Genomic DNA, 25860 nt, shown 5'->3' with positions numbered 1-25860 from the left:
CTCTTTTCCTTTTTCTTTTACATTCGTTCATCCAGTATATTATAGACTATTTATTGTCTATACTCAATGCGTCGATATTTGCCACCGCGACGCTGTGGCTGCTTGCGGAAAACCATCCCATCGATCCCAACACTCCCCTTTTCTCCGAAGTGATCTGTCTTTCTAAGGTTTCTCTCGATCTTACAAAACTTGACTTTGCGATCGGATCGTCACTCTGGCCCATATCCTCTTTGGCCTTTTGCCTTACCCGCTATTTTCAATCTTTGACTTCTTCTTTTCCCCTCCCCCCTAGAATATTCTCAACAAGTTCATTTGAAATCTTCTAGGAGATTTTCCTCGATTACCGTGTCTTTACTGTGTTGAAAAGGTGGTAGAGGGGTCCCCTCCAACATCCACCGCCTCTAAGTTCCGCTTGAGCCAACCAAAAGCCAGTGTGCCCCGCCTCTCAGCTTGACCTCCCAAATCTCCACACCATGGAGGGAGTCGATCTTACCAAGGCGATGCTCAACAAGGGCAAACAGATGGCAAACGTGGCTGCTTCAGCTGCCAATGGCAACGGTGGAAAGAAGAGGAGAAAGGGTACTGACTTGAAGCCCATCGTTACTAATGAAGGGAACCCTGCGCCCGGCCTTACTGAATCGTATGTTTTGAAACATTCCTGATGAAGATAGTTACTAACTTATCTCCCCGTGAAACAGAACCGGCGCTGCTCAGTCGAACCCCAACGCATCCGCATCGCGCTCATCATCCTCATCGTCTGGCGAAGAACTCGAGGCTACCGCGGAAGAGGAGGACTCCGAAGATTACTGCAAGGGTGGATACCACCCCGTCGCTGTCGGTGAAGCATACAACAATGGTCGCTACATTGTCGTGCGCAAGCTTGGCTGGGGTCATTTCTCCACGGTCTGGCTGTCACGGGATACAACCACCAACAAGCACGTCGCGCTGAAGGTGGTTCGATCCGCCGCACACTACACCGAAACTGCGATCGACGAAATCAAGCTCCTCAACAAAATAGTCCAAGCGAAACCTTCTCACCCTGGTCGGAAGCATGTGGTTAGTCTGTTGGACTCGTTCGAACACAAGGGGCCCAACGGTATCCATGTTTGTATGGTCTTTGAGGTCCTGGGCGAGAACCTGTTGGGTCTGATCAAGCGGTGGAATCACCGCGGTATTCCCATGCCGCTAGTTAAGCAGATTGCGAAGCAAGTGCTGCTGGGCTTGGATTATCTCCACCGCGAGTGTGGGATCATCCACACAGATCTGAAGCCGGAGAATGTGCTGATCGAGATTGGGGACGTGGAGCAGATCGTCAAAGCACATGTCAAGGAAGAAGCCAATAAAGAGGCGAAGGAAAAAGAGGATAACCGGAATGGGCGGAGACGGCGACGAACATTGATCACAGGGAGCCAGCCGCTCCCCAGTCCGCTCAACACCAGCTTCAATAGCTTTGACTTCAAACACAGCTCGTCCAACTCGCACAGCAGCCTCAACCAGGTAGTCAACGAGCCTGCAGGTCAGTCCCCCTCAGTGCAGATATGGCACGATTGTGCGCGAACTGAAACTGACCTAGCATCTACTGCAGAAATGCCTTCAATGAGAGAACTGCTTGGCGTGAAAGAGGAAGATGCGAAGCAGAACCAGCGAGAGAAAACTGCGTACGTTATTACATCTCATCTTCACTGCTATGATGTATAAGAACTTGCTCTAATAATATACATACAGTGATCTTCTGGAGCGAGAGGTGTCTGGCATTTCTCTTGATAAAGGCTCTTCGAGCAAAGCACCCGAAGAGGAACTTGACGTGAATATTATCTCTGTCAAGATTGCAGACTTAGGCAATGCTTGTTGGGTCGGTCATCATTTCACCAACGACATTCAAACTCGTCAGTACCGCTCGCCCGAAGTCATCCTGGGCTCTAAGTGGGGTGCCAGTACTGATGTGTGGAGTATGGCATGCATGGTGAGTGATTGTCATCGATCACAGCACAGCCGAAGCTGGACGGGATGCTGACTTTCTAGGTTTTTGAACTTATCACTGGAGACTACCTCTTCGACCCCCAATCAGGTACCAAATATGGCAAGGACGACGACCACATCGCCCAAATCATTGAGCTACTCGGTCCCTTCCCCAAGTCATTCTGCATGTCCGGCAAATGGTCCCAAGAAATCTTCAATCGCAAGGGTGAACTGCGCAACATTCACCGACTCCGTCACTGGGCTTTGCCCGACGTCCTGCGAGAAAAGTACCACTACTCCATGGAGGAGAGCATGCGTATCAGCGAACTCCTACTGCCCATGCTAGATCTGTCACCGGAGAAGAGGGCAAACGCTGGTGGCATGGCAGCTCACGAGTGGCTAAAGGACACACCTGGTATGGATGGGATTGATTTGGGCATTACTCCTGGAACACGCGGGGAGGGTATTGAAGGCTGGGCTACTGAGGTCAAAAAGCGATGAAGGTGACCTTAGTGACCCCCTCCCTCTTTGTTCTCTTTTCCTTGGCCTGAAATGGGGCTATCCCCTGGGTTTTCATTGCGGGCATGCCCTTATGGCGATGATGTGAGTTAACGATCTTTTTCCTCTTTCCATTTACGGATTGACGCTGGTTGGTTTATGTCTTTATTTCTTCTTTCTTCAAAGCTTTCTTTCGTCCTATGCTGGTAGTTGGGGTGTTTTCGACATGGTCGTATGCTTATGCCTCGCCTTCCCCCCTTGCACGTCTCTACATTTTGTGTCTGGTGCTTTCCATCTCATACCTCTCCGATAGACTCGTCTTTCTATTTCCATTGATCATATTCGTGATGGGTCGTTTAGTCTCCTGTGTCATCCCTTCCCACTCATCTGTGAAGTCCTCCCCGTCTTCTAGATTCCCTCCGCCAGAGAGACAAGTTATGACCATTTGCTATGTATGGATCCAATCTCCGTACGCTTTTTTTTGAATTATTATCAACTCCCGGATGCAATTCAAGGGTATTAGAACCCGATTTATGATGTTTGTAAACGTCTCTACGACGGTAGCTGGTTCAACATCCCCATTCTCATGGCTGCTCATCCGTTCCTTCGCTCGGCAGCTCGCTTGGGAACCACCCATACCGAGAAAAATCGACATACATCTCGCCCATGCTGTCTGTAGTAACCTCCACACCTTCGTGTGCGAGCGCCTCGGCCTGACGCTCCGCACTTCCGGGTCCACTGCTATAGTTGTCAGCTGGGAACACGCATCCATGGATAAAAGTTCGTTTCAAGCCTGGGTCATATGCTCCAGTTTTGAAATGATACAGCAATTTGGAATAGGCAGTCTAGCTCGAACGCACCGATGCGAAATCATTCCTTTCGAATTAATCACTCGCTGCCACGGCACCGTGCTCGAATTGAAGTGCGAACCAGACTCCGGCGACGCAAGTACTTTGAGACAGATCCCGACTTGGCGGGGACGCTGAGCTATTACCAAAAGAAAATGGTCAGTATATCTATAGCGACCATATAACTTTTTCCATACGTTCACCTAAGAGGCGTGCGATATGACCATAGGAAGTGACTTTGCCCCGGGGGACCTCTTGGATGGCTTCGTAGACTGCGTTGGCCCACCACTCTGCTTCTTCGGAGCGTGGCATTGTGCAGGCATGGAAATAATCTCAACAACAAAATTTGAAGTCTTCCTCTACATTGCCGAGCCCATAATCAAATAAAACGTTCATGCCTTAACACGAAGCGCTAGGCGGCATACAGTTCGGGAAAACATTCCCCCGGATCATTAAATCACTGAGCTCAACCTGCATCGACATTTCACGTTCCTCACATACACCATATCGAAATCATGCCTGGATCACTTGCCGACTACCTGGCAAAGAATTATCTGACTGCCGACCCGGCTACCGAGCGGCCAAAGAAGAAGCGAAAGAAGACCAAAGCCATCGATACTGCAGGCTCCGGCCTCATCATTGCCGACGATGATCCACCAGACATTCGCTCATTAGGAAATACAGGAGAAGACGACGAGGACAGGCCTTACTTTGAAACGTCTGCAAAAACCACAGAGTTCCGCCGCGCAAAGAAGTCAAGCTGGAAGACGATCGGAGGACCCACGCCCGGTCAAGGCGGAAGTGAACAAGAAGCCGCCGACGCAATTCTAGCCGATGCAGCAGCAGAACGCGCCGCCCAGCAAGACCCAGACGACGAAGATGCATTTATGATGGACAATGAAGACGATGGTGCGGGTCGCATGGAGTCTGGAGCAAGAGGAGGTCTCCAAACCGCCGCCCAAACCGCAGCGATGGTGAAAGCCCAAGAAAAGCGGCGCAAAGCCGAAGAAGCACAGTACCGCGATCCCTCGGCGGCCAACCAAAAGAGCCAAGAAACAATCTACCGAGACGCATCCGGACGGATCATCAACGTGGCCATGAAACGTGCCGAAGCCCGCCGCGCAGAAGAAGAAAAGCGTGAGAAAGAAGAACAGGCGCGCGAGGCGCTGATGGGAGATGTGCAGCGACAACAGCGCGAGGAGCGGCGACAGGACCTACAAGCTATCAAGGCTATGCCGCTTGCGCGGACGATTGAGGATGAAGAAATGAACGAAGACATGAGGGCTCGTGATCGGTGGAATGATCCCGCCGCGGAGTTCCTTACGGCCCGGCGTGATGCGGGAGCCAGTGTTACGGGGCGGCCACTGTATCGTGGTTCCTTCCAGCCTAATCGGTATGGGATTCGGCCAGGGCACCGATGGGATGGAGTAGACCGGGCCAATGGGTTTGAGAAGGACTGGTTTGCGTCGCGGAACAAGAAGAGCCGGTTTGAGGCTTTGGAATACCAGTGGCAGATGGATGAATAGATGGTCATGTTGTCTGTCATATATGTTTTCCGTCTCGTTTAATACCCATTGTGGGTGCTGGTCGCCCAATGCATCAAATGATTTTGCTTCGATGTTAGGTTTAAATCTGTCTATATCCTTGCAATGTCTACCTAGGTAGGGAGTACATCGTAGATGTATAGATCTGTGGTCTATTCCACAGGCAGATGTCAAGATTCCAATTAGGCCTGCTCTAGCACGACGTTTACTTAAAAAAAAATTTCTTTCTTGAGCTGTAAACTATACCATAGGATGGGTACAATAAAACCAAAGAATACTGGGAAAAGATGAAGTATAGTCCTTCTCGGAGATAAAGAGTGTTAATGCCAAGGTTGCTACGGGAGTCTGGATGTTTACCCAAAACAAAAAACTTCCCGCCTTCTAACCCTCACCATCTACCCGCTACAGATCTATATTTTGCTCGACGTGAATATGGACAAGCGAACGGGAGAGAGTCCAATGGACTTTGAATGGCAAACTCGAGCCCCCGGTGATCTGACTTCGCCCTTCTACCAGCTTGGAGCACAGCATGACAAGAAACGTTCGTATCCTAGTCTGAACGAGGACCACTGCAATCTCAAGCCCTCTGACACTCGCACAGGAACATACAGCGCATTTGAATCCCCCCCAGAAGCAAGCGCTACCCCTCCTCCGCGAGCCAAACTCTCAACCCTTCCTCTTTTCACAACCCCGACAACAACCCGCACCACTATCGCCGAAGGCCAAATTTGGCCAACCTGCTTTCCAAACGCCACGGAAATTCGATGTGGATTTCTCGTCCGGTGCTGAGAATATGTCGTCTCCGGAATACGCAGATAACGAGGATACGCCCGAGCAGCAATACAAGCCAGGGAAGGGAACTTCGTCACTATTCAACTTTCATGGCCGGAATCCGCAGAGCCCCGGGCGAGGTGAAATCCCTCGGCTGACCCACCACTCCAACGCAGCCTTGCACCGGATACAAAAGAAGCGACGGAGAGACAAGGCACTCGGCCGACAGATACGAGTCGACAGCGATGATGAGAGCGACCAAGACCGGCCCAGCAGCAGGGAAGAGAAGTCGATGAAAGCCACGAAACAAGGGAAGGGACAGAAGTCCGATCCGGATCGCTCGCACGTCTCATCCTGGTCCGAGTTCTTCAGCATGCTGGAGGCACACCCGAATGTGCCCGCCATCCTGTCATGGTGGGCCCAACTGGTAGTTAACCTGTCATTGTTCTCTCTGGCCGTCTATGTCGTATTCGGATTTGTGTCGGCCATCCGCGCCGAGTTCGAGCAGGCTGCGCAGGAGATGTCCGACACTATCTTGGCCGACATGGCGGTCTGCACGAAAAGCTACATTGACAACGACTGCGGGCGATCTAGTCGTGCGCCGGCCCTGGAGACTATATGCGAGAACTGGGAACGGTGTATGAATCGTGACCCAGCAAAGGTTGGCCGCGCCAAAGTCTCCGCGCATACAATGGCTATTATCATCAACAGTTTCATTGACCCCATCAGCTGGAAGGCGATCGTGAGTTTCCCTGCGCACTCGCTCTTGGATCTTTACTGACTTGTATACTAGCTGTTCTTCCTCGCGACTATATCCACTGTTACCCTTGTTAGCAACTGGTCATTCCGCTCATTCAGACACCGTCTTCAGCAACAGCACTACGCACAAAACCCACCCCCATCCCAGTCCATGCATCCCCAGCTGCAGCACAACCCCTCCTTCGGGTACTATGGGCAGCAGGATCCTCGGCAAACCCAAGGTGGCGCGTACAATGAGAAACAAGATCAGCCCCTGATGATCGAGAACACACGGGCGATGGACTTTGTCACTGAGCGCTCTCGTGAGCGCGAGCAGCATCTTCGGACACCTAGCCCAACCAAGCGCAGGTTTGCCTAAGCCACTATTTTCATTTTTGGGCCCGGGTCTTGGTCGGCGTACTTGTTTTACAGCGGATGGGTCGGCAGCATAACCACCGGGGGACGGGGTCATATTCGGGGTTGGCATTTTGAATTGGTCTGGTGCTGGTGTTTCATTTCATACCATCGTCATGGGTTTTTTTTTCTTCTTTTCTTGTAATTGGTTCTAGTCGATTTAATTCTGGGGGCTATATTGGCTTCTTTACTGTCTCTACCTCTGGTACGTACTGGGTCCTTTTTACCTAGGCCGGTATAGATTCATATTCCTATATTTTCTTTCTTTCCTTTTTGTAGCCATATTATCCCAAAGTACATGATGCTGACAATGAAGTATTGTATCCGTCGAAACCCACTCTGATGGTGAGTCGGCGAACTTTTCGCCGGTGCCCGAGCAGCCCACTGGCCGAGCCTCCCGGTGGCCGAGCATCTCGGCCATTCGTTGCCACAGAGCTAGCTCGTAGTATGACTCTTTCAGAGAATTCAAAGTGGAATCCATGGACGTTCATTTGCTGATCCTATTAATCGGCTCGGCCCATTCCCGAGACCCGTTTCCGATCTTCATGCTGCGGCGAATTTCTCTCTTCAACTGCACGTCAGACGGCATGCATTTAATTTATTGATAATGGCCGAGCTCAAGAAAAATTCGCTGAAAATTTTCCATTCTATCCACTATGAAGTAGTTAAAAGGAGCTGTATATCCAGACAATTGAAGCTTCCATATAGATAGTTCCAACAACAAATTTCCTTTTCCGTCTTATACCTACTACCTATTGTGTAGCATAGAAATAATGCACCACGAATCAGCACTCGACCCAACCACCTGCCCAGAGGGAGGGCTTATTGGCAACCTCGTTGTGTTAGGCAGCTTCAGCGCTATCATGGGCGGACTCGGCCTAATGAATAGCATCGGCATCTACCAAGCCTGGATCTCAACACACCAGCTCTCAAATATCAGCGAAGGACAAATTGGCTGGATCTTCGGCATATACAACTTTCTTGTATTCTTCTGCGGGATCCAGATCGGGCCAATTTTCGATATCAAAGGGCCAAAGCTGCTCATGTGGATCGGGTCAAGTCTGCTCGTATTGACGTTCATCCTCATGGGCTTTTGCCAGGAGTACTGGCAATTCCTCATTGTGATTGGCATCCTGGGAGGAACGGGTACATCTTTCATATTCATTGTACCCGTCGCGAGCATTGGACATTTCTTTATCAAACGCCGAGGCGCAGCAACAGGTCTCGCATTGGCCGGGGGTAGTATCGGCGGCGTTATCTTCCCTTTGGTATTGCTGTATCTCGCGCCTCAAATTGGATTTGCCTGGGCTAGTCGGGTCGTTGGTCTCATTACGCTGATTCTTTTGATCCCCGGTTGTCTTCTAGTCAGAGCGAACTTCCCTCCTAAAGTCCCGTCACGTCCCTCGCTCAAGGTATTCCTTCCCGATCTCACCATTCTAAAAGACCCAGTCCTCGCTCTGACGACAATGGGTGTTTTCTTCATTGAATGGGGCTTCTTCATTCCACTCGAGTACATTGCCTCGTACTCAATTGCGAGTGGGATCTCTCACAACCTATCGTACTTGATGGTGGTCTTTTTGAACGCGGGTTCTTTTCCTGGTCGTTGGCTGCCGGGCATCATTGCTGATCGTATCGGTCGGTTCAACACATTGATTCTGACAAACATTCTTTGTTTAATTTCCGTCCTGGGTATTTGGATGCCCGCAGATGGCAATCTTGTTGCTACAGTGATATTCTCTATTGTATTTGGATTCGCTAGTGGGAGCAATATCAGTCTGGTGCCAGTCTGCGTGGGAGAGCTGTGTCCCGTCGAGAATTACGGGAGGTATTATACCACGGTATATACTATTGTTGCTTTTGGGTAAGTTATTCTCTTGCTTGTATTCAAAGCCATTTCATCAGAATTGGAGGCTGACATATTCTTTCTAGGGCATTGACTGGGGTCCCGATTGCTGGAGAGATCATTCATGTCTGCGAGGGACAGTACTGGGGACTGATTGCGTTTGCTGGATGTTCGTATGCAGCCGGATTGAGCTGCTTCATTGTTGTAAAACTGCTGCAAAATCAACGAGGCAAATTGTTGGAGAAGGTTGAGGCGCCGGATACTTAGCTCTGACATGGCCATGACGAAATCCAGCCAAAAGCAGCCCTGCAGTATATAGACGAAAAACAACCTTATATGTGGATAGAACAATAAAATTACTTTTGCAATTAAACACGAAGAATTGCGATGGTATCTCTTGGCCATTTCTGTAGAAAATAGGGCTCAATCACGGGGTGTTGATTGTATAGTCCACCTCCGCCTGTATAGAAGCCGGGAATAATTGTCAACCAACCATTTTTAAGTATCCATATAATCCCAGGCAAAATGCAATAATGGAGATAGAGTGTCACTGAGGCCAATTTCATTCAATTCTAGGCACATTAATAATAAAGAGGAGAGGCCCGGGGATGTATTCCCTTTCATATTGACGTAAATTTTGAATTTGCCATTTGCCATTTCTGTGGCTATGTATAACTGCCAATTTGCGCTTTCATTTCTGCTTCTTTCAATGCAAAGTAGAGTATTCTTTGGTCTGATTCAGTCCATGATTCATTGTTGTTTCTTTATTAAGATACATAAAGGTCCAGCTGTCTTGACAAAATGGGCTCAACTGACGAAAAGCGAAATCTAACTATCGTTTCAAACCGCCTTCCATTATCCGTGAAACGGGTTGATGGTGCATTTCAATCATCTCTTTCGAGCGGTGGCCTTGTCACTTCCCTTTCGGGGTTGACCAAGTCCACCAAGTTCCAATGGTTTGGCTGGCCAGGGATCGAAGTGAAAGACCCAAAGGACAGAGAGGAAGTGCAAAGGAGCCTGGAAGCACATAATGCTGTTCCTATATTCCTTGATAGCAGCCTGGCCCACGAGCACTATAACGAGTTCTCGAGTAAGCTCCAAGCCCTAAAACCACGATTCACGCTGACCGCCAGACCGTATCCTCTGGCCCATTCTCCATTATCAGTCCGGTGTAGTTTTCGACGAGACTCCATGGCAAGCGTATAGGCGGGTAAACGAGTTATTCGCAGATGCGATTGCCGAAGCAGCGGGTAGTGGATCGCTGATCTGGGTCCATGATTATCATCTCATGCTTTTGCCTGAGCTTCTCCGTGACCGACTCAAACAGCGAGGTAAATCCTGCGCCATTGGATTCTCACTTCACACGCCCTTTCCTGCGGGAGACTTTTGGAGAAATCTCCCTGTGCGAAAACATCTCATCGAGGGCATGCTGTCAAGTGACTTGATTGGGTTCCACACGGACGAGTATAAGCAAAATTTCATCGACACCTGTGCCAGTCTCCTGTGAGCATTAGCCCTAATTCCCTTTCCCCAAAAAAGCTTAAGAAGCATCGACCAACACCATCACAGCAATGCACGCACCGAAATTCCAAACCAAATCCAGTATAAAAATCGGCTGGTCTGCATTAACAAGTTCATTGTCGGCATCGACCCCGATAAGTTCACCGACACATTGCAAAAGCCTGATGTCCAAGAGCGTATTCGAGCCTTGAAAGAGCATTATAAAGGCGTCAAGGTAATTGTTGGTGTCGACCGACTGGATCACATCAAAGGCCTCTCGCAGAAACTCAAGGGGTTCGACGCTTTTCTCGATGATCACCCGGAGTTGCAAAACAAGGTTGTGCTCATCCAAGTCGCCGTCCCAAGCCGCGAAAACGTAAAGGAATATCAGGAGCTCGAAACGGAACTGTGTACTATAGCCGGGAAGATCAACGGGAAGCATGGTAAGTCCTCTTCGCAAATATTGGGAGTATACTGACTAGCCAGCCACCCCCGAGGGCACCCCGCTGCTGTATATGCATCGGTCCGTTCCATTCAACGAATTGACCGCGTTGTACTCGGTGGCCGATGTTTGTCTTCTCACCTCCACCCGCGATGGAATGAACCTCGTGGCCTTCGAGTATGTGGCCTGCCAGGAAGAGCGTCATGGTGTCCTCGTTCTTTCTGAATTCGCCGGCGCGGCTTCATTTATGACGAATGGTAGTATCCCGTTCCATCCTGCGAATAAGACGGAAATGTCCGAGGCAATCTTCAATGCGCTGAATCTGGACCCGGCCGAACGAAAAGCCAAGTACGAGTATCTCCGAGGCTTTGTCAATACCAACACAAGGTTCGAAGGGATTTCCTGCTTTTTTATTGTCAGTTGCTGACCTTGACAGTGCAAAATGGGGCGAGACCTTCATCGAAAAGTTATCCCTCCGTTGTCGACGACCCGGGGAATCATGCTGAACATGGAGGATTGCTGAGCACGATGTATAGTGATATGCAATCCCCTTGTCTGTCAAAACCAAACCGCTTGCCGTTACCATAGGGAATGAATTGTCTTGTTTTGCCCACGGCCCTGAGTGTTGGCGACTCGATTGAGTGTTGGCCTCTTAGCTTGCGTTCGTATTTTCTTTGCTTAGTCGTCAACGGTCATTTTGCTGAGTCGTCGGTGCTCATTTTGCCTAGCCATCCGTCAGCTCTTAACTCGTTCTGTTGTCGCTGGCAACGTCTACGTTCTTCTCCTGAGCTGAAAATTAGAACTACGTACATTGAGTCCTCGAAACTACAAGGCGGTAGCGCCAAAGCGGTGACGCCATGGTTGAGATAGATCTTGGTACCTAGGTACCTGGACCGCTAACCTCGATCTCCAAGGGAAACGTAGCCAACTTTATCTCACGCACCACGTCAATTCCTAACGTTATACTTCGTACAAATTGAGAATAGTACCCTATGTACAGATTCACCAAGTATTATGGTAATATCTATGTTCATGCGAGTAGACCTAAACGTGTCACATACGAGTTGCTGAACGGATTTGAGCACATGTACATCTCCCCCAGACTCATGAAGTCCAACCAATCAGCGTCCGATCTGTCTACCAAGCTCCGACCGCGCGCCAATCAGCGTCAAGTACGAGTATATAATTGCTTCGACTTCAAATTTTCCTGTCTTGTTTACTTTCCTTCTACACATCTCCTCTCATTGTGTTTATCCCCAGAGATTTCATGAGAGATTTCATACTTCTGGTCTTTTTCCATTCCATTCTTGCTTGGGCTTGACCTCCAATGCACTTTTATGATTTCTCGTTTACCACATTGCAGGAGCTCGGTCGTACCTTGGTAAGTCTCGCTTATACAGATCACACTTTTTACTTGGTGAGTCGATCGGCCTCGCTGCCTAGGCGACTTCGTTTACTTCGCTTAGTCGACGTACTTTGCTTAGTCGTCGCCACGCTTTTCCCATGTTGCTTTTTTGTTTTTGTTTTTGTTTTTGTTTTTTTCTTTCCAACTATCACTCATGTTTCGTTTACCTTCTCCTTGGTCATTGTCCCCTTTTTTTCCTTCCCATCCGTTGCGTTGTGAAATTTTCTTGTTGCGATCATTGGTAAGTGCTTCCATCGGCTTCATGCATACTGCCTCTGGGTTCCATGATGATGTCAATGATGACCATGGTGAACATGATCACGATGAAATAAGATGACTTTCATCTTCTCCGAGATACCATGGCAGTCCTTTTTTACTGACATCTCACTTGACCAGGGTCTACCTATTTAACTGCTTTGGCCCAGCCCCATCTACCATTTTCCAGGTAAAGTACATACCCACCACCCTCATTATCCCCTTTGCCATTACTACGTCTTGGTCATAGGTTTCATGTTCTCTCGGTGCTGCAATGATGATGCCAAAACACATCTTCTCTTGGTTCTGAGGCCTGACGAACACACAATTATATCTGAGCCACCGTTTGAAACCATATTGCCTTGTTTACAAAATGATCAATGGCACCTAAGGATACCTGCTTGATACATTCTTCACTCATTCTTGGAGCCACACCTACTAATGAATGGTTCTTTCTAGTCTCTTATTTCTGGGCTGTGAGTGTGGCCGTGATGACGGCCAATTCCTGGTGCGCTCTGGCTCAGCCCCACCCAACATTTTTGAGGTAAAGTACATGTTTCTCCCCAGCCTTATCCTCCTTACTGTGACTTCTTCTTAGGCTTATGGGTTTCATGCTCTTTCGGTGCTGCAATGATGATGGTAAAACCTCGTTTCTTGATTCGGAGGCCTGACGAAAACACAATCATATCTGAGCCACCACTTGAGACCCATTGCCTTTACAAAGTCATCACTGGGATATCTGCTTATTATACTCTTTGCTCGTTTTTGAATTTTCATCCGCTAATCGAAATATCTTTCTCTAGTCTCGTTCTGCATCTATGGGCTGTCAATGTGACAGTGGTGAGGGCCAATACCCGTTCACGTGCCCTGGGCCAGCCCTATCTGGCATCTTCGACGCAAAGTACATGTTTCTCCCCCTGCCTTATCCCCCCTGCCATGACTTATTCTTGGGGTTATGAGTTTCATGTTTCTTTTTCGGCGGTGCAATGATGATGGTAAAACCTCGCTTCTTGATTCGGAGACCTGACGAGAACACAATTATATCTGAGCCACCATTTGAAACCCATTGCCTTCTTTACACAGGTCACTCGCATATCTGCTTGTGATGGCCTTGCTCGATTGAAGGTTCATATGCTAATGGAAATGGCTTTCCCTAGTCTCCTCCTGCACTTACGGGCTGCCAATATGGCAGTCACGAAGGCCAATACCTGTTCTCCGTCTGAGGTTTCCGATCCGCCGTTCGGACCATTTGCTTCCTTAGCAGAGACGTCATTGCCATTTCTCTGCTCCATATACCTGCTCATTTCCAAAATGGCATTTGCTGATGGAGTTGTAAGTCCATTTGTGCGTTCTGTGTCTCTCAATTGGCGATGATGAAATGGGTTATACCATACCCTCGGCTCACGTGTAGTATCTGTTCTTTTCAGCCAAAAAAAAGAGCCGAGGACTGAAGAAAAGAACCCTCCAAATATCTGAGCCTTCATGTTATGGAAAATTTCTTTTCGAACGACCATTCGCTTCTGGATTAGATTTTGCTAATATCATTGCATTTTTTGGCAGGTCCACCATTGACACCTCCCTGCTCGGTATACCTGCTCATGCTAAAAAGGCACTTGCTGATACTGTAAGTTTGTTTCTGCATTTTGTGACTCCCAATTGGCGATGATGAAAGGGTTATACCTGCTCGACTCATGTGTAGTATCTGTTCTTTTCAGCCAAAAAAAAAAAAGAGAGCCGAGGACTGAAGAAAAGAACCCTCCAAATATCCGAGCCTTCATGTTATGGAAAATTTTCCCTTCGAACGACCATTCGCTTCTGGATTGGACTTCGCTAATATCATTGCATTCTTGGCAGATCAACCATTGTCATCTCCATACCCGATATACCTGCTCATTTCGGCCCTTGCTGATGGAACTGTATGTTCATTTCTGCATCCTCTGACTCTCAATTGGCGATGATGAAAAGGGCTATACCTGAACCTCGGCTCGTGTAATATCTGTTCTTGTCAAAAAAAGAAAGAGGACTGAAGAAAAGAAAGCCCCTATGCCTGAGCCTCCATTTGACGGAAATCTCTATTTGAACGCTCATTCACCTATGGATTGAAGTTTGCTAATATTGTTGCATTCCTGGCAGATCCACCATTGTCATATCCCTACTTGATACCTGCTCATTTCCAAAATGGCCCTTGCTTATGGAGTTGTAAGTCCATTTGTGCGTTCTGTGATTCTGTGACTCTCAATTGGCGATGATGAAAAGGGCTATACCTGAACCTCGGCTCAGTGTAATATCTGTTCTTGTCAAAGGAAAAAAAAAGAGGTCTGAAGGAAAGCCCCTATGTCTGAGCCTACATTTGATGGAGACCTTTCTATTCAAACCCACATTTCGACTGGATTGCATCTTGCTAATATTATTGCATTCTCTTAGATCGGCTCTACTCTCCTTCCCATTCCCTTCTTGTGCCTGCCATATTTGGAAGGATTATATACGAGCCTCAGAGGAAGACACGCCCATTGCGGACAATGAGAAAGGGCTCTAAAGAAAACAGACCCCTGCGTGAGCCTACATTCGATGTCTTCGATTTGTTGGCAGAGCCGCTATTGCCATTTCTCATTACCCCGCTGGATATACCTGCTCAGCTCTAACATGGCATTTGGTGATGGAAATGTAAGTCCATTTCTGCAGTCCCTGACTCCCAATTCGGCGATGATGAAAAGGGTTACCTATACTTGAACCTCGGCTCGTGTAATATCTGTTCTTGTCAAAAAAAAAAAAACAAAAAACAAAAAAGGAGGACTGAAGAAAACAAAACCCACATGCCTGAGCTTGAGCCTACATTTTACGGAAACTGTTCTCTTTCAACCTCATTTTATATTGCTGGGTTACATTTTGCTAATGTCATTGCATCTCGTTTAGCTCAGCCCCTTGGCCTTTGGCTGCTCCTTTTGAATTTTGACCAAGTGAGTTTGTGTTTACCTTGCTGATATGGTTTGCGACTTTGTCAACTTCCTATACCTTTATTGCCTATTGGTGAGTTCATTGGTGCCATGATGACCAAAGAACTCTGCTGAATATCCTTGATGACTATGAAGGGGAGATCTGATGCACCATCCAACATCCCTGCCTTTCTGAATTATATCATTGATTCTTTCTTAATACTGACGACTTTTGCCAATTTCCAGGTTTTAGCCCTCTGACATTATCGACCTTTCCCCCTGTCGGTGATTTGATTGATGCCAATGATGAAAAAAAGAGAGCTACTGAACATCCTTGATGACCAAGCTACACTTGTTTGAGGCACTTTTCGAGCGCTTTGCCTTGGTCTATGTCACTTAATAGTTTTGCTATTCTGCTAAATGCTCCCTTTGCTAACTCTTTTTCAGAGTTCAGTTCTTACACTGTGAGCCTTGCCAGCATGTGAGGCCACTAACGACAATTTGCATGGTGCCAATGATGGAAAAAAAAAGAGAGAGCTACTGAACATGCTTGATGGCCAAGCTCCACTTGTTTGAGGCACCTTTCAAGCGCTTTGCCTTCTCTATTGCACTCGCCAGACTAGTTGACAGTTCACTGCTTTTTGCAGTTGAGTATTTTGTAGGTTGTCAGCTTTTCCCACATACCCCCAACCTCAGAAAGGCATTTTGCTTAATGGCGATGATGAAAAAGTCTTGATATCCGAATTTCATTGACGACGCAAAATTGGTTGTCTTCTGAGCCACCATTTGATCATTTTGCCATTCCTCGTTCTATCCTTTCCTATGTCGAAGTGTCTTCTCGAGCACTGTTGCTAATTTATTGATTAGGATTTCCCATATTGTCAACATGTCTCCTGCCCTTGTGTTTGGGCAACTTGCTTGGCAATGATGAGACATTGTTGGGTTGAACTTCATTGAAATAAAACAGTGTTCTGAGCCACTATTGCAGTATTGTGCTGCTTGTCTTTTTCCCCCGTATCCTTGTGATCTCTCTCCTTCCTATTGCTAATTTCCAGATCTGATTTACGATAACGCCAACATATCTCCTACCATCTCTTCCCTCGATATCTCTTCCCGATGCTCCTATTGCTAATGTCTAGATTGGGATTCCCTACTTGCCAACATATCTCCTACCTTTCTGTTGGAGTGCAACTCGCTTGGCGATGATGAAAACTTATTGGGGTTGAACTTCATTGAAATGAAAACAGTGTTCTGAGCCATTATTCCAGCATTGCCAGCCATTGCTGTTGGATTATTGTCTTTTTGCCTTTCTCTCGAATTCTCTCACTCCATACTGCCGGTGGGTTCAAAGACCCCGTCTTGCGTGACTTTACTTATTTCCTATTCTTCCACATTGATTTGCTTGATGCCAATGATGACATCTGTGCTCGCGCTGACCCGGCCCTGATGTCAAATCTTAACGCCAGTCTGAGGCAATATTCAAACAAATATTCCTTCTGTTTCCTGCCGTTCATAATTTGAGAGTCCCGTGCTAAGTTCCCATCTTTTTCTTCTAGGATTCGCTCCAGAAAGGTTGATAATGTGCGAAACTGTACCGCAAGCAAAATCTGGTCAGATCTCATTCCAGCATATCACTCTTCTGTTGTCCAAATGGTATGGAAATATTGTATATAACCAACGATACAACCATTCAACTATTCCAAAGTACCTTTTCACCGATCCAATCGCCCCACAGAATCTCCCATGACGCCGCTCCCGTCTCTTATCACGACATCAGCAGCAAATGAGGAAATTCCTTATCATTCGCAAGCCAGGGGTGTCTTTGTGTGAAAAAAAAAAATTTAACAGTTTCTGTCTCTCCAATTTGACTGATCTGAGACCTGTATTTGGTTTCTTTTGTATGCAGTATTTTGCGACATGACTGATAAATCGGATTTCAGCGCTGTGGCATACAGAGGACCTGTTCAGGATGGCGCTACGAAAAGCTTGCGATCGGAGGAGATAAACAGATCAGATGAAGAGATTGCGACAGATCCTATGTCTGCACCATTAAAGCGGCAGCTCAAGTCTAGACATCTACAGATGATCGCTATTGGAGGTGAGTTTGCGGTCGCATTTAAATATACACCAGTTGGAATTGACCAAAGTATTCCCAGGCATTATCGGTCCTGGTCTACTGGTGAGCTCGGGCAATGCGCTGCACGAAGGTGGACCCGCAGGATCTTTGATCAGTTTCTCGCTGGTCGGCATTATTGTCTTCTTCGTCATGTAAGGAGTGCATTTTCTAGTCTCAAGAATGATTCTAATGGTTATAGGCAATCGCTGGGTGAAATGGCCACACTTCTTCCCGTGACTGGATCGTTCACGGAGTATGCGGAGCGCTTTATTGACGACTCTCTTGCATTTGCGCTGGGGTGGGCGTATTGGTACTTATGGGTGACTGTACGGCATGCATTGAGGACTCGAGTAGGAAGGATCTCTTACTAACACGACACTCCAGGTTCTCGCAAATGAATACAACGCGATATCACTGGTCATTGGCTACTGGACAGATGCCGTGCCTCAATGGGGCTGGATCTTGATCTTCTGGGTGATGTTCCTGACCCTATCAAATCTCGGAATTCTAGCCTACGGCGAGATGGAATTTTGGCTATCTCTGTAAGCTCCGCGTGCTTAGATTTGAAGCATCGGATTGTCTAACAGACTGCAGTATCAAGGTATTGGCTTTGATTGTCTTTTTCATTCTGGCAATTATCATCAGTGCAGGTGGGATTGGACCACGCGCTATTGGGTTTGAATATTGGCATGATCCGGGGGCATTCGCAGATTCAATTAATGGTGTGGCAAAGACCTTTGTTGTTGCGGGCACTTTGTATGCTGGGACTGAAATGTATGTTTCTCAATACCGGAGATGGCGGGAAATGGCCCGAGCTAACAGACAAATTAGGGTTGGCATCACCGCCGGAGAATCGGCGAATCCCCAAAAAGCAGTACCCAAGGCTATCAGGCAGGTCTTTTGGCGTATCCTGATCTTCTACGTTGGTAAGTTCATATTGAAACAGAAGCCCGGAGCATTACTGAACTCTATCCAGGAACTATCTTCTTCATTGGAATGCTCATTCCATGGAATGACGACAGATTGTTGGGCAAGTCGTCGAAGACAGCCAGCTCTCCCTTGACAATCTCGTTACAGGATGCTGGGATCCTCCCAGCTGCCCATCTCATTAATGCGCTGATTGTGATCAGTGTCATTTCTGCAGGAAATAGCTCGCTCTATGTGGCATCTAGAACTCTGCTTTTCATGTCCCGTAACGGAAAAGCCCCAAAATTCATTGGCCGGACAAATCGTCTCGGAGTCCCGTGGGTGGGCTTGGTGTTTACCAACATCTTCGCATGCATTGTTTTCCTCAGGGCAGTCTGATAGTGCTGGGAGGGTTTACTCGGCGTTGATCACCCTTTCAGGGGGTATGTTTCCCTTCCTGGGACATTCCTAGAAACATCATTGTTCAATGCTAACGAAGTACAGTTTCTACCTTTATTGTTTGGTCGGTAATCGGAGTTGCGCATATTCGATTCCGAAAAGCCCTGGTCGTGCAAGGCCAAGACCCATCGAAGCTCCCATACCAAGCTTTCCTCTACCCATGGGGCACCTACCTCTCACTGGCAGCAAATGTGTTCCTCATTTTCTTCCAGGGGTACACTTGCTTCCTCAACCCCTTTAGCTCGACTGACTTCGTGATCAACTATATCCTGCTCCCTGTGTTCGTGTTGTTTGTGATTGCGTACAAGTTCTGGAATAAAACCAGTCTCGTCCGTCTGGAGGATATGGACATCTGGACCGGGCGACGGGAGCAAGTCGATTTCGAAGAGCCCGAGTCACCGAAGAAGGCCGCCAAATGGTGGTCTCGCATTTATTCTGTTGTTATAGGGTAGACCAGTTGCCCTCCGTCTTATACTATACCCATCCATGCACAATGCCAAGATACCTTCGGTTATATTCAGCCGTGGCAAGTACCATGCAGGCTAGCATGTGACACAATTGGACCTAATCTACCATGTAAATAGTAAATTCTGAACACAGTTCTATGCGAATGACAACGGAAAACCAAGAAACAAAACATGCGGTCGAGTCAGCACACAGCGGGCCAGAGGTGATAGTTTAAGAGATCAGCACGGAGACCGTCGGAATGCGGGGACACGTGAGGGGAAAACAATATATGCGAAGCGCAATAGCAAAGTATCCTATCTTGACAAGGAACGAGGTTGAAATTTGGTCTCAGCCTTCACAACCCACTGTATGCTCGCTGTTTACTCGAATTTCAACCAGGTCTCCCCACATGGCCAGCTGAGTAATGGACCATTGGATCAACATCGTGGCCGACGGTTGGCGCCATGATTGGCCCGAGGGGAGTGAGACCCTCCTAGTCTCGGCGCATGGGTCTAAAAGAAAAGCCCCATCACTAAATAGCCCCCCGCGTTGCCGATCACCTTCTCAGCTAGGGGTGTCTTCAGGAATCCGAAGTCCTGGCACCACTCGATTCTTCACGCTGTCCCCAATCGGCCAATCGGGACTATCTTGTACCTCGCCTTGGCTTCTATACTTCAAGGCCGCTGGTCGGTCATGGTTCCCCATTCGGTATGGTGGTCGTGAATTGGTGATTTGGACTTGCAGCAAACAGTTGCCAATTAGAGACCGAGACGGCTGGATGCACAGAATGTAACGTCGCGTAGATAGCGAGTAGATGCTCTTTATACCGCGAAGAGACCTCCTGCAAGATATATTTAAACAAACACATTTCCCATAGATATTGGAGGTCTACAAGTCAAGAAATATCCATAACCGGCCAAGCACTCAAACTTGCTAGTCCACTATATCGCCAAAATGCAGTACAGCAAGGTAATATCACCTATTCCAGATCAACAGCACCAACCTTTAACACCAACCTCAGATCCTGGCTGTGGCGACCCTATTCATCTCCAGTGCCTTCGCCGCCCCGTTGGACGTGGAAGCTCGCGCATGTGCTGCGACTTGCGGTTCAGTCTGCTACACCAGCAGTGCCATCAGCGCCGCCCAGGAAGCCGGATACGATCTCTACAGCGCGAATGACGATGTCTCCAACTACCCTCACGAGTACCACAACTACGAGGGTTTTGACTTCCCCGTTTCGGGAACCTACTACGAATTCCCCATTCTCCGCAGTGGTGCGGTCTACACTGGTAACTCTCCTGGTGCGGACCGTGTTATCTTCAACGACAACGACCAGCTAGCCGGCGTTATTACTCACACTGGTGCTAGCGGTAACAACTTTGTCGCATGTGACTAGATAATGAATTGGATGTGGATATGATATTTACAATTGAGAATATATATTTCTTGATGTTCGAAATATACGTATGTGAATGTAGGAGTCCTCCTTATCACGTAGACAGACTGCTCAAACTGCCTACATGCTGTAACGGTCTCCGTTGCTCTAGGTATCTAGAGGCATACAACAATCGACACCCCCACATTTTGCGAGAATGTGAGAACTTGTCGTTGTCGGGTGTGATACCCAATAGTGGTAGAAGGGGGGGGTTTGAATAATAAACAAACCGGAGTACGTACAAACTCCGTGGACATAAAACTCTGAGTTATCGCTTTTTCTGTTTTCTTTCTGTTTTCTTTGTTGTCGGAACCCAGCGGATGCACATTAGCTCGCAAGTGTCGACAAGAGCTGTAGCAGAGTTGATTGAAAGCTGATGCCTGCCTAGGCGATATGGAAGATCAGCATGTCACGCGGGTAAGTGCAATGGAGATATTGTGTTTGTAGGATTGAACATGGACAAGGAGGAAAAAGAAAAGGAAGGAAAGTGCGGAGGCATGTACTTGTATATGAGCATCCCGTGTCACTCACGAGTGCGGGGTTGTTTACCCTTAGAAAGACAGACCATTTCGAAGGGAACTAGTACTGGGTTAGTTCTTTCCACTTATTCACCATGTGGATTCAGACTGGAAGGAGTAGACTTGAAGTACTACAATTTTAAAGTATAACGAGTACGGAGTATACGGGTATGATTTCCGTCACTCCAAACATTAGAACCATGGAACTTGCCCAGGGTCCCAGAGAGAAAGGCGGTCTCTGAGGAAGGTACCCTAGAAAGGCATTCTTCCACATCTGAGCACCTGCCTACGTACATACCATATGTACATATGTACATATACATATGTAGGTACCGAGGTATTTTCCTATCTTCATCTCAATATCTTTGCCAAGATCTTCCAGGTTGGGGGACATGGTTCTGACGGAATAATATAAATCCGATAATGCAGGGGCCCTCGGCCCTAAAAATGCCCGAGCCCGAAGATTATTAATGTACACTGCTAACCTTGGAAGGTACCTTCCAAGATAGGTAAGAACATTTCGGACGGACAACGGACGAAGCTTTGAAAGACAAATTGTTACAAATCCGTCAGCTTGTATCCATAGCGATTGATAATGGGAATTGCGGAGAAGCAACGAGCAGATGTCAACTGAACAAATTCAAACCTATAAAATGGAAACCCGTCGCTATAAATATGAACACAGTCATTATTCAAGCGTCACTCACAATTGAATCGCAACAATGTCATCCGCAATCAAACCCATTCAGCTCTACGGTGGCATCTTTGGCCCCAACCCCCTAAAAGTCGGAATTATCCTCACACTCCTCGAAGTGCCATTTGAATCCCTTCCAGTCCCCTTCGCCAAGGTCAAGGAACCCGAGTACGAAGCAATAAATCCAAATGGACGGCTACCTTCGATCCATGACCCAAACACCAACCTGACCATTTGGGAGAGTGGCGCCATCATCGAGTACCTCATAGAGCGCTATGACACCAAGGAACCCCGCAAGCTCAGCTTTACCCCGGGCAGCGCAGAAGCCGAGCTTGCACGCTCGTTCCTCCACCTCCAGGTCTCTGGTCAAGGGCCATACTACGGACAAGCCTATTGGTTCAAGATTTACCATGCGGAGAAGATCCCTACTGCAGTGAAGCGCTATGTTGACGAAGCAAAACGCGTGACGGGCGTGCTTGACAAGTGGTTGGGCAAGCAGAAGGAGGCCAATGACAAGAACGCTGGGGATGGTCCCTGGCTGGTCGGAAACAAGATGTCGTACGCTGACATAGCGTTCATTCCGTGGCAAAAGGGGGCCCATGCTTCATTCCAAGATGAAGGGTTTGACGTTGATGAGTTCCCAAATGAGAAGGAGTGGTTTGAGCGCATGATCTCGAAGGAACCCATCAAAGCTGTTCTGGCTTCTGCGGATGAGCAGATGGCCAGTATGAAACACTGATGGGTTGAGACTTCTATGGACTTATGATTCGAGTATCAATGTAATTATACCGCGACAGATCAATGTAAGCAAATGCAAGGTTCCGGTTAACACAACTGTGTCATAGTAACTTGTATCCTTGTTCTGTATTTGCCTTTTCTTGAATTAGGCTCGGAGAAGATGAGACTAGCACCCATGGATATGCACAAACAGAAATGAAAAACATCATCCCAAACTCATCAGCAGATTGCAACCACCGTTCAATCTTCTCCCGCCGTGCCTCTGTTCCAGTCTCAGCAGACCTCCACAGCTCCGATATCTCGAGCATCCCATCCTCCCAGCGAGACAAGTGCCGGTTGTATTCTCTTTCCCAAACGGCGCGGTCTGAAGCTTCCCAGAGCATTTTGCTTCCCGGTGCCAGGGTCACTCTCCGTTCTTCAGCAACAAAATTCGGTAGTCCGACTTGCGTATTGTAGACATTCTTGAAGAGATACATGGTAAAAAGGGTACGACGCTTGGCGCAGGCGACGATCCATGACTCCCAGGTCGGCCGAGTGTGGGATTCTTCTGCTCTGCAGGTGAGACCTGCTCTGGCGGATCGGAAAGCAGTTTCTTAAATTTTTGTCTGGGTATCAAAGGGGGTGAGGCTTTCGAGGGTGTCTGTACGAGGAAATAAATGGATCGTCATGGAGTAGATGAGATACGCCTGGAATGAACATAGGCTATCAAAGTCGCTTCGAAGGGCATCCTGTGTACTATTAGGTTGAAATGCAACGGATAATAAAGTGTCGGCATACCTGGGTTTCAATATTCATCTCCTTTCGCATCGTCACGAGAATCAATGATTCGCACCCAGGAATCCGAGTCAACCACGCCCGAACCAGCAACACATTTTTGGCATGCCTTTCTTCGTGAAGTGCGAGGGAGTCGAGACGAACCAGGGGTTGCTGGTGTCTGAGATTTTCATTTTGAAGATGAAATGCCATCGGAGAGAATTTCGGAATTCCGTAAAAGTTTCGGAGTTCCGCACTAAGCCAAGCAATGAAGTCATCCCATCTCGGCACTTCTCAATGCTACTAATAGAAATGTTGTCTAGAACCATAGCCAGGCAGAAACACACATTGTCTTCAGTTCAGCTATTTGCATATCTCAAATATTTGCTGTGCTACATTAAAGCCAGTTTGGACTATTTAGCTGTTTTTCCTAGTTAAGTCCTTTTTGAATTCATGGTCACTGCCTAAAGCTTCACAGATGCTCATGGAAGTGCAAGAAAACAATCAAATGCCATAAGTTGAAGGTGTTGGATTAACCTTGAACGGCGTGAACACCTGAACCTTATCGAAGATCATTCCGGAATTCCGAACCACCTCAACTATAAAATCCCCTGCTGGTGCCGATCCAACTTAACACAACTTTCAACCAAAGCAACAATTACCACTCCCATCACAATTCATTAAGTATGCCTCAAGTTTACACAACAGATCACTCAACCTCAGTGCTCCGCACCCACAGCTGGCGCACAGTCTCCAACTCCGCGCCATACCTCCTTCCACATTTGAAACCAGACATGAAAATCCTGGATGTAGGTTGCGGACCTGGCTCAATCACAATTTCCCTAGCGAAACACGTCCCATCCGGACATGTCACCGGCGTGGAATACGTGCCCGACCCACTAGCCAGTGCGCGTGCCCTTGCGCAAGCGGAAGGCGTGTCAAATATTACGTTCCGAGAAGGAGACATCCACCACCTGCCATTTGAGGACAACACCTTTGATATTGTACATGCGCATCAGGTCCTACAGCATATTTCTGATCCAGTTCATGCGCTCAAGGAAATGCGGCGAGTCGCTAAGGACGGCGGTATTGTTGCATGTCGCGAGTCGGCGGAGTTGAGCTGGTATCCTGAGTCTGTGGGGATCGCTAAGTGGCGCGAGGTTACTGAACGCATGCAACTTGCCAAAGGTGGCAATCCACACCCTGGGAGGATGATTCATGTTTGGGCACGGGAGGCGGGGTTTGACAGTGGGAGTGTGAAGAGGAGTGCGGGGGCTTGGTGTTTCGGAAGTGATGAGGAGAGGGCGTATTGGGGTGGTTCTATGGAGGAGAGAGCTAGATCCTCTGGTTTTGCGAAGAATGTTGTTGAGGAGGGATTTGCAGAGCCTGAGGATTTGGAAGTGATCGCAACGGGGTGGAGGCAGTTTGTGGATGATGAAGATGCCTGGTTTGGCTTGTTGCATGGGGAGATATTGTGTTGGAAGTAAAATTGAACAAGGGTTGTCTTTAAAAGATGATTCGGCATTTGAAAAAAATGACAGAGAAATATCTCAATGCAATGTTAAGGAATAGCAAATGTAATAATGTTAGACCTTCGAGAAATGAAACCCTCAATCCTGTAAATCTTCGAGAAATGATCGACTGATGAGAGACCTTCAAGCAACAGCCCATGGGCGGAGACAATCACCAACCACCATCAATCACTGTGATCGGACTCATAGGCCTCTTGTGCCTCCTGTTCATCCTCGCGGCCCTGCTCGTAAGCTTCTTCGATATCTGATTTGTCCGAGTCCTCGCCTAGAGAGAATAATCAGCATGTGCAAAAACAAAGCAGGTCAATCAGAGTAGAAGAGATCACGTACCAAGCTCATGTCCAATGACAGCACCGGCAATACCACCGACAGCCAAGCCAGCAGCACCGGCTGCGAGATACTTCCCAGTATTGCTGCTCTTCTTCTCTGGCTCCTGCTGCTGATAGTAGCCAGGGCTACGATCATCGTAAGGCACAGGTGGAGGGCCCTGGGGAGGCGCATAGTATCCACCCTGAGGCTCGGGAGGAGGAACGCTGCGAGAACCATCATCGTACCCAGAGTATGCGGGCTGTTGGTAAGGCGTCTCCCACTGGGAGCGACCAGTGGCCTGTTCTACGAAGAATGCGCGACGGGTATTGGGCTCCCATTCCTGGACCCAGCCCTGTGGCAGGGGAGGCGGGGGACCTGGAGGGGGACGGGCTAAAGGCGGGGGTGCACTGTATGGGCCCCGGTCATATGCTGGACGACCTCCGTCGTAGGGGCGGTCATATCCATCTTGGGGAGGGCGTGCATACGGATCAGAAGGTGGGCGCCCGTAGGGGTCGTATGGACGGTCTGGGGGAGGGCGAGCGTAAGGATCGCCGTAAGGTGGAGCATAAGACATAATAAGTGTGGGTATGGAGAGATGAAGCAGGAAAGAGAAAAGAAATATAACCCAGAAAGAGGGGAGAGCAGAGGGCTTTTATGGGAAAGAAGCGCAAAGAACACCGTTGTAGACCATCACCTTCCGATCAGAACCGAACGAGACAACTCCACAATCTGTCCAACACTAGAATTATGCCCCCACTTCTAAGGAGTTACATGTTAGCGCCCAAGTCAATGTCTGCTCCGAT

The 25860-nt window shown here is 48.1% G+C and overlaps 12 protein-coding genes across 12 annotated transcripts; 9 read left to right on the top strand and 3 right to left on the bottom strand.

The window, feature by feature from the left end:
• Positions 1–473: 473 nt before the first annotated feature.
• Positions 474–2460, top strand: N7519_002926 (serine/threonine-protein kinase; the record flags this gene model as incomplete). The annotated part of the gene is made up of 5 exons (XM_057289704.1): positions 474–640; positions 699–1516; positions 1574–1658; positions 1726–1963; positions 2023–2460. 5 exons carry the CDS (start codon positions 474–476, stop codon positions 2458–2460), a joined length of 1746 nt encoding a protein of 581 aa, XP_057150906.1.
• Positions 2461–3041: 581 nt separating this feature from the next.
• On the bottom strand, positions 3042–3617 carry N7519_002925 (MGMT family protein; the record flags this gene model as incomplete). The annotated part of the gene is made up of 3 exons (XM_057289703.1): positions 3042–3195; positions 3318–3444; positions 3503–3617. 3 exons carry the CDS (start codon positions 3615–3617, stop codon positions 3042–3044), a joined length of 396 nt encoding a protein of 131 aa, XP_057150905.1.
• Positions 3618–3820: 203 nt separating this feature from the next.
• cwc26 (putative cell cycle control protein (Cwf26)) lies at positions 3821–4831 on the top strand (the record flags this gene model as incomplete). The annotated part of the gene is made up of 1 exon (XM_057289702.1): positions 3821–4831. The coding sequence occupies one exon, from the start codon at positions 3821–3823 to the stop codon at positions 4829–4831; it is 1011 nt and encodes a 336-aa protein (XP_057150904.1).
• A 450-nt stretch (positions 4832–5281) lies between these two features.
• On the top strand, positions 5282–6737 carry N7519_002923 (putative nuclear envelope protein Brr6; the record flags this gene model as incomplete). The annotated part of the gene is made up of 3 exons (XM_057289701.1): positions 5282–5390; positions 5461–6362; positions 6414–6737. The coding sequence occupies 3 exons, from the start codon at positions 5282–5284 to the stop codon at positions 6735–6737; spliced, it is 1335 nt and encodes a 444-aa protein (XP_057150903.1).
• An 808-nt stretch (positions 6738–7545) lies between these two features.
• On the top strand, positions 7546–8882 carry N7519_002922 (uncharacterized protein; the record flags this gene model as incomplete). Its single annotated transcript, XM_057289700.1, has 2 exons — positions 7546–8633; positions 8702–8882. The coding sequence occupies 2 exons, from the start codon at positions 7546–7548 to the stop codon at positions 8880–8882; spliced, it is 1269 nt and encodes a 422-aa protein (XP_057150902.1).
• Positions 8883–9416: 534 nt separating this feature from the next.
• On the top strand, positions 9417–11063 carry N7519_002921 (trehalose-6-phosphate synthase; the record flags this gene model as incomplete). The annotated part of the gene is made up of 5 exons (XM_057289699.1): positions 9417–9705; positions 9749–10118; positions 10185–10558; positions 10602–10944; positions 10994–11063. 5 exons carry the CDS (start codon positions 9417–9419, stop codon positions 11061–11063), a joined length of 1446 nt encoding a protein of 481 aa, XP_057150901.1.
• Positions 11064–17067: 6004 nt separating this feature from the next.
• N7519_002920 (amino acid permease) lies at positions 17068–19083 on the top strand (the record flags this gene model as incomplete). Its single annotated transcript, XM_057289698.1, is given in 9 exon segments — positions 17068–17248; positions 17307–17418; positions 17466–17592; positions 17651–17808; positions 17861–18040; positions 18098–18192; positions 18243–18550; positions 18567–18615; positions 18677–19083. The coding sequence occupies 9 exon segments, from the start codon at positions 17068–17070 to the stop codon at positions 19081–19083; spliced, it is 1617 nt and encodes a 538-aa protein (XP_057150900.1).
• A 949-nt stretch (positions 19084–20032) lies between these two features.
• On the top strand, positions 20033–20474 carry N7519_002919 (extracellular guanyl-specific ribonuclease RntA; the record flags this gene model as incomplete). The annotated part of the gene is made up of 2 exons (XM_057289697.1): positions 20033–20047; positions 20100–20474. 2 exons carry the CDS (start codon positions 20033–20035, stop codon positions 20472–20474), a joined length of 390 nt encoding a protein of 129 aa, XP_057150899.1.
• Positions 20475–21753: 1279 nt separating this feature from the next.
• Positions 21754–22464, top strand: tpcF (glutathione S-transferase tpcF; the record flags this gene model as incomplete). The annotated part of the gene is made up of 1 exon (XM_057289696.1): positions 21754–22464. One exon carries the CDS (start codon positions 21754–21756, stop codon positions 22462–22464), a length of 711 nt encoding a protein of 236 aa, XP_057150898.1.
• A 100-nt stretch (positions 22465–22564) lies between these two features.
• On the bottom strand, positions 22565–23429 carry N7519_002917 (uncharacterized protein; the record flags this gene model as incomplete). The annotated part of the gene is made up of 3 exons (XM_057289695.1): positions 22565–23055; positions 23110–23191; positions 23241–23429. The coding sequence occupies 3 exons, from the start codon at positions 23427–23429 to the stop codon at positions 22565–22567; spliced, it is 762 nt and encodes a 253-aa protein (XP_057150897.1).
• A 473-nt stretch (positions 23430–23902) lies between these two features.
• N7519_002916 (class I SAM-dependent methyltransferase) lies at positions 23903–24703 on the top strand (the record flags this gene model as incomplete). The annotated part of the gene is made up of 1 exon (XM_057289694.1): positions 23903–24703. One exon carries the CDS (start codon positions 23903–23905, stop codon positions 24701–24703), a length of 801 nt encoding a protein of 266 aa, XP_057150896.1.
• A 209-nt stretch (positions 24704–24912) lies between these two features.
• Positions 24913–25631, bottom strand: N7519_002915 (WW domain protein; the record flags this gene model as incomplete). Its single annotated transcript, XM_057289693.1, has 2 exons — positions 24913–25013; positions 25079–25631. The coding sequence occupies 2 exons, from the start codon at positions 25629–25631 to the stop codon at positions 24913–24915; spliced, it is 654 nt and encodes a 217-aa protein (XP_057150895.1).
• Between the last annotated feature and the right edge of the window lie 229 nt (positions 25632–25860).

Source organism: Penicillium mononematosum, assembly GCF_028829835.1.
Source record: "Penicillium mononematosum strain IBT 11891 chromosome Unknown utg000002l:1.0-8112719.0:1.0-8118358.0, whole genome shotgun sequence".
Classification (NCBI taxonomy): domain Eukaryota; kingdom Fungi; phylum Ascomycota; class Eurotiomycetes; order Eurotiales; family Aspergillaceae; genus Penicillium; species Penicillium mononematosum.
The sequence above is the reverse complement of the archived record's forward strand: the minus strand, read 5'-3'. Positions and strand labels throughout refer to the sequence as shown.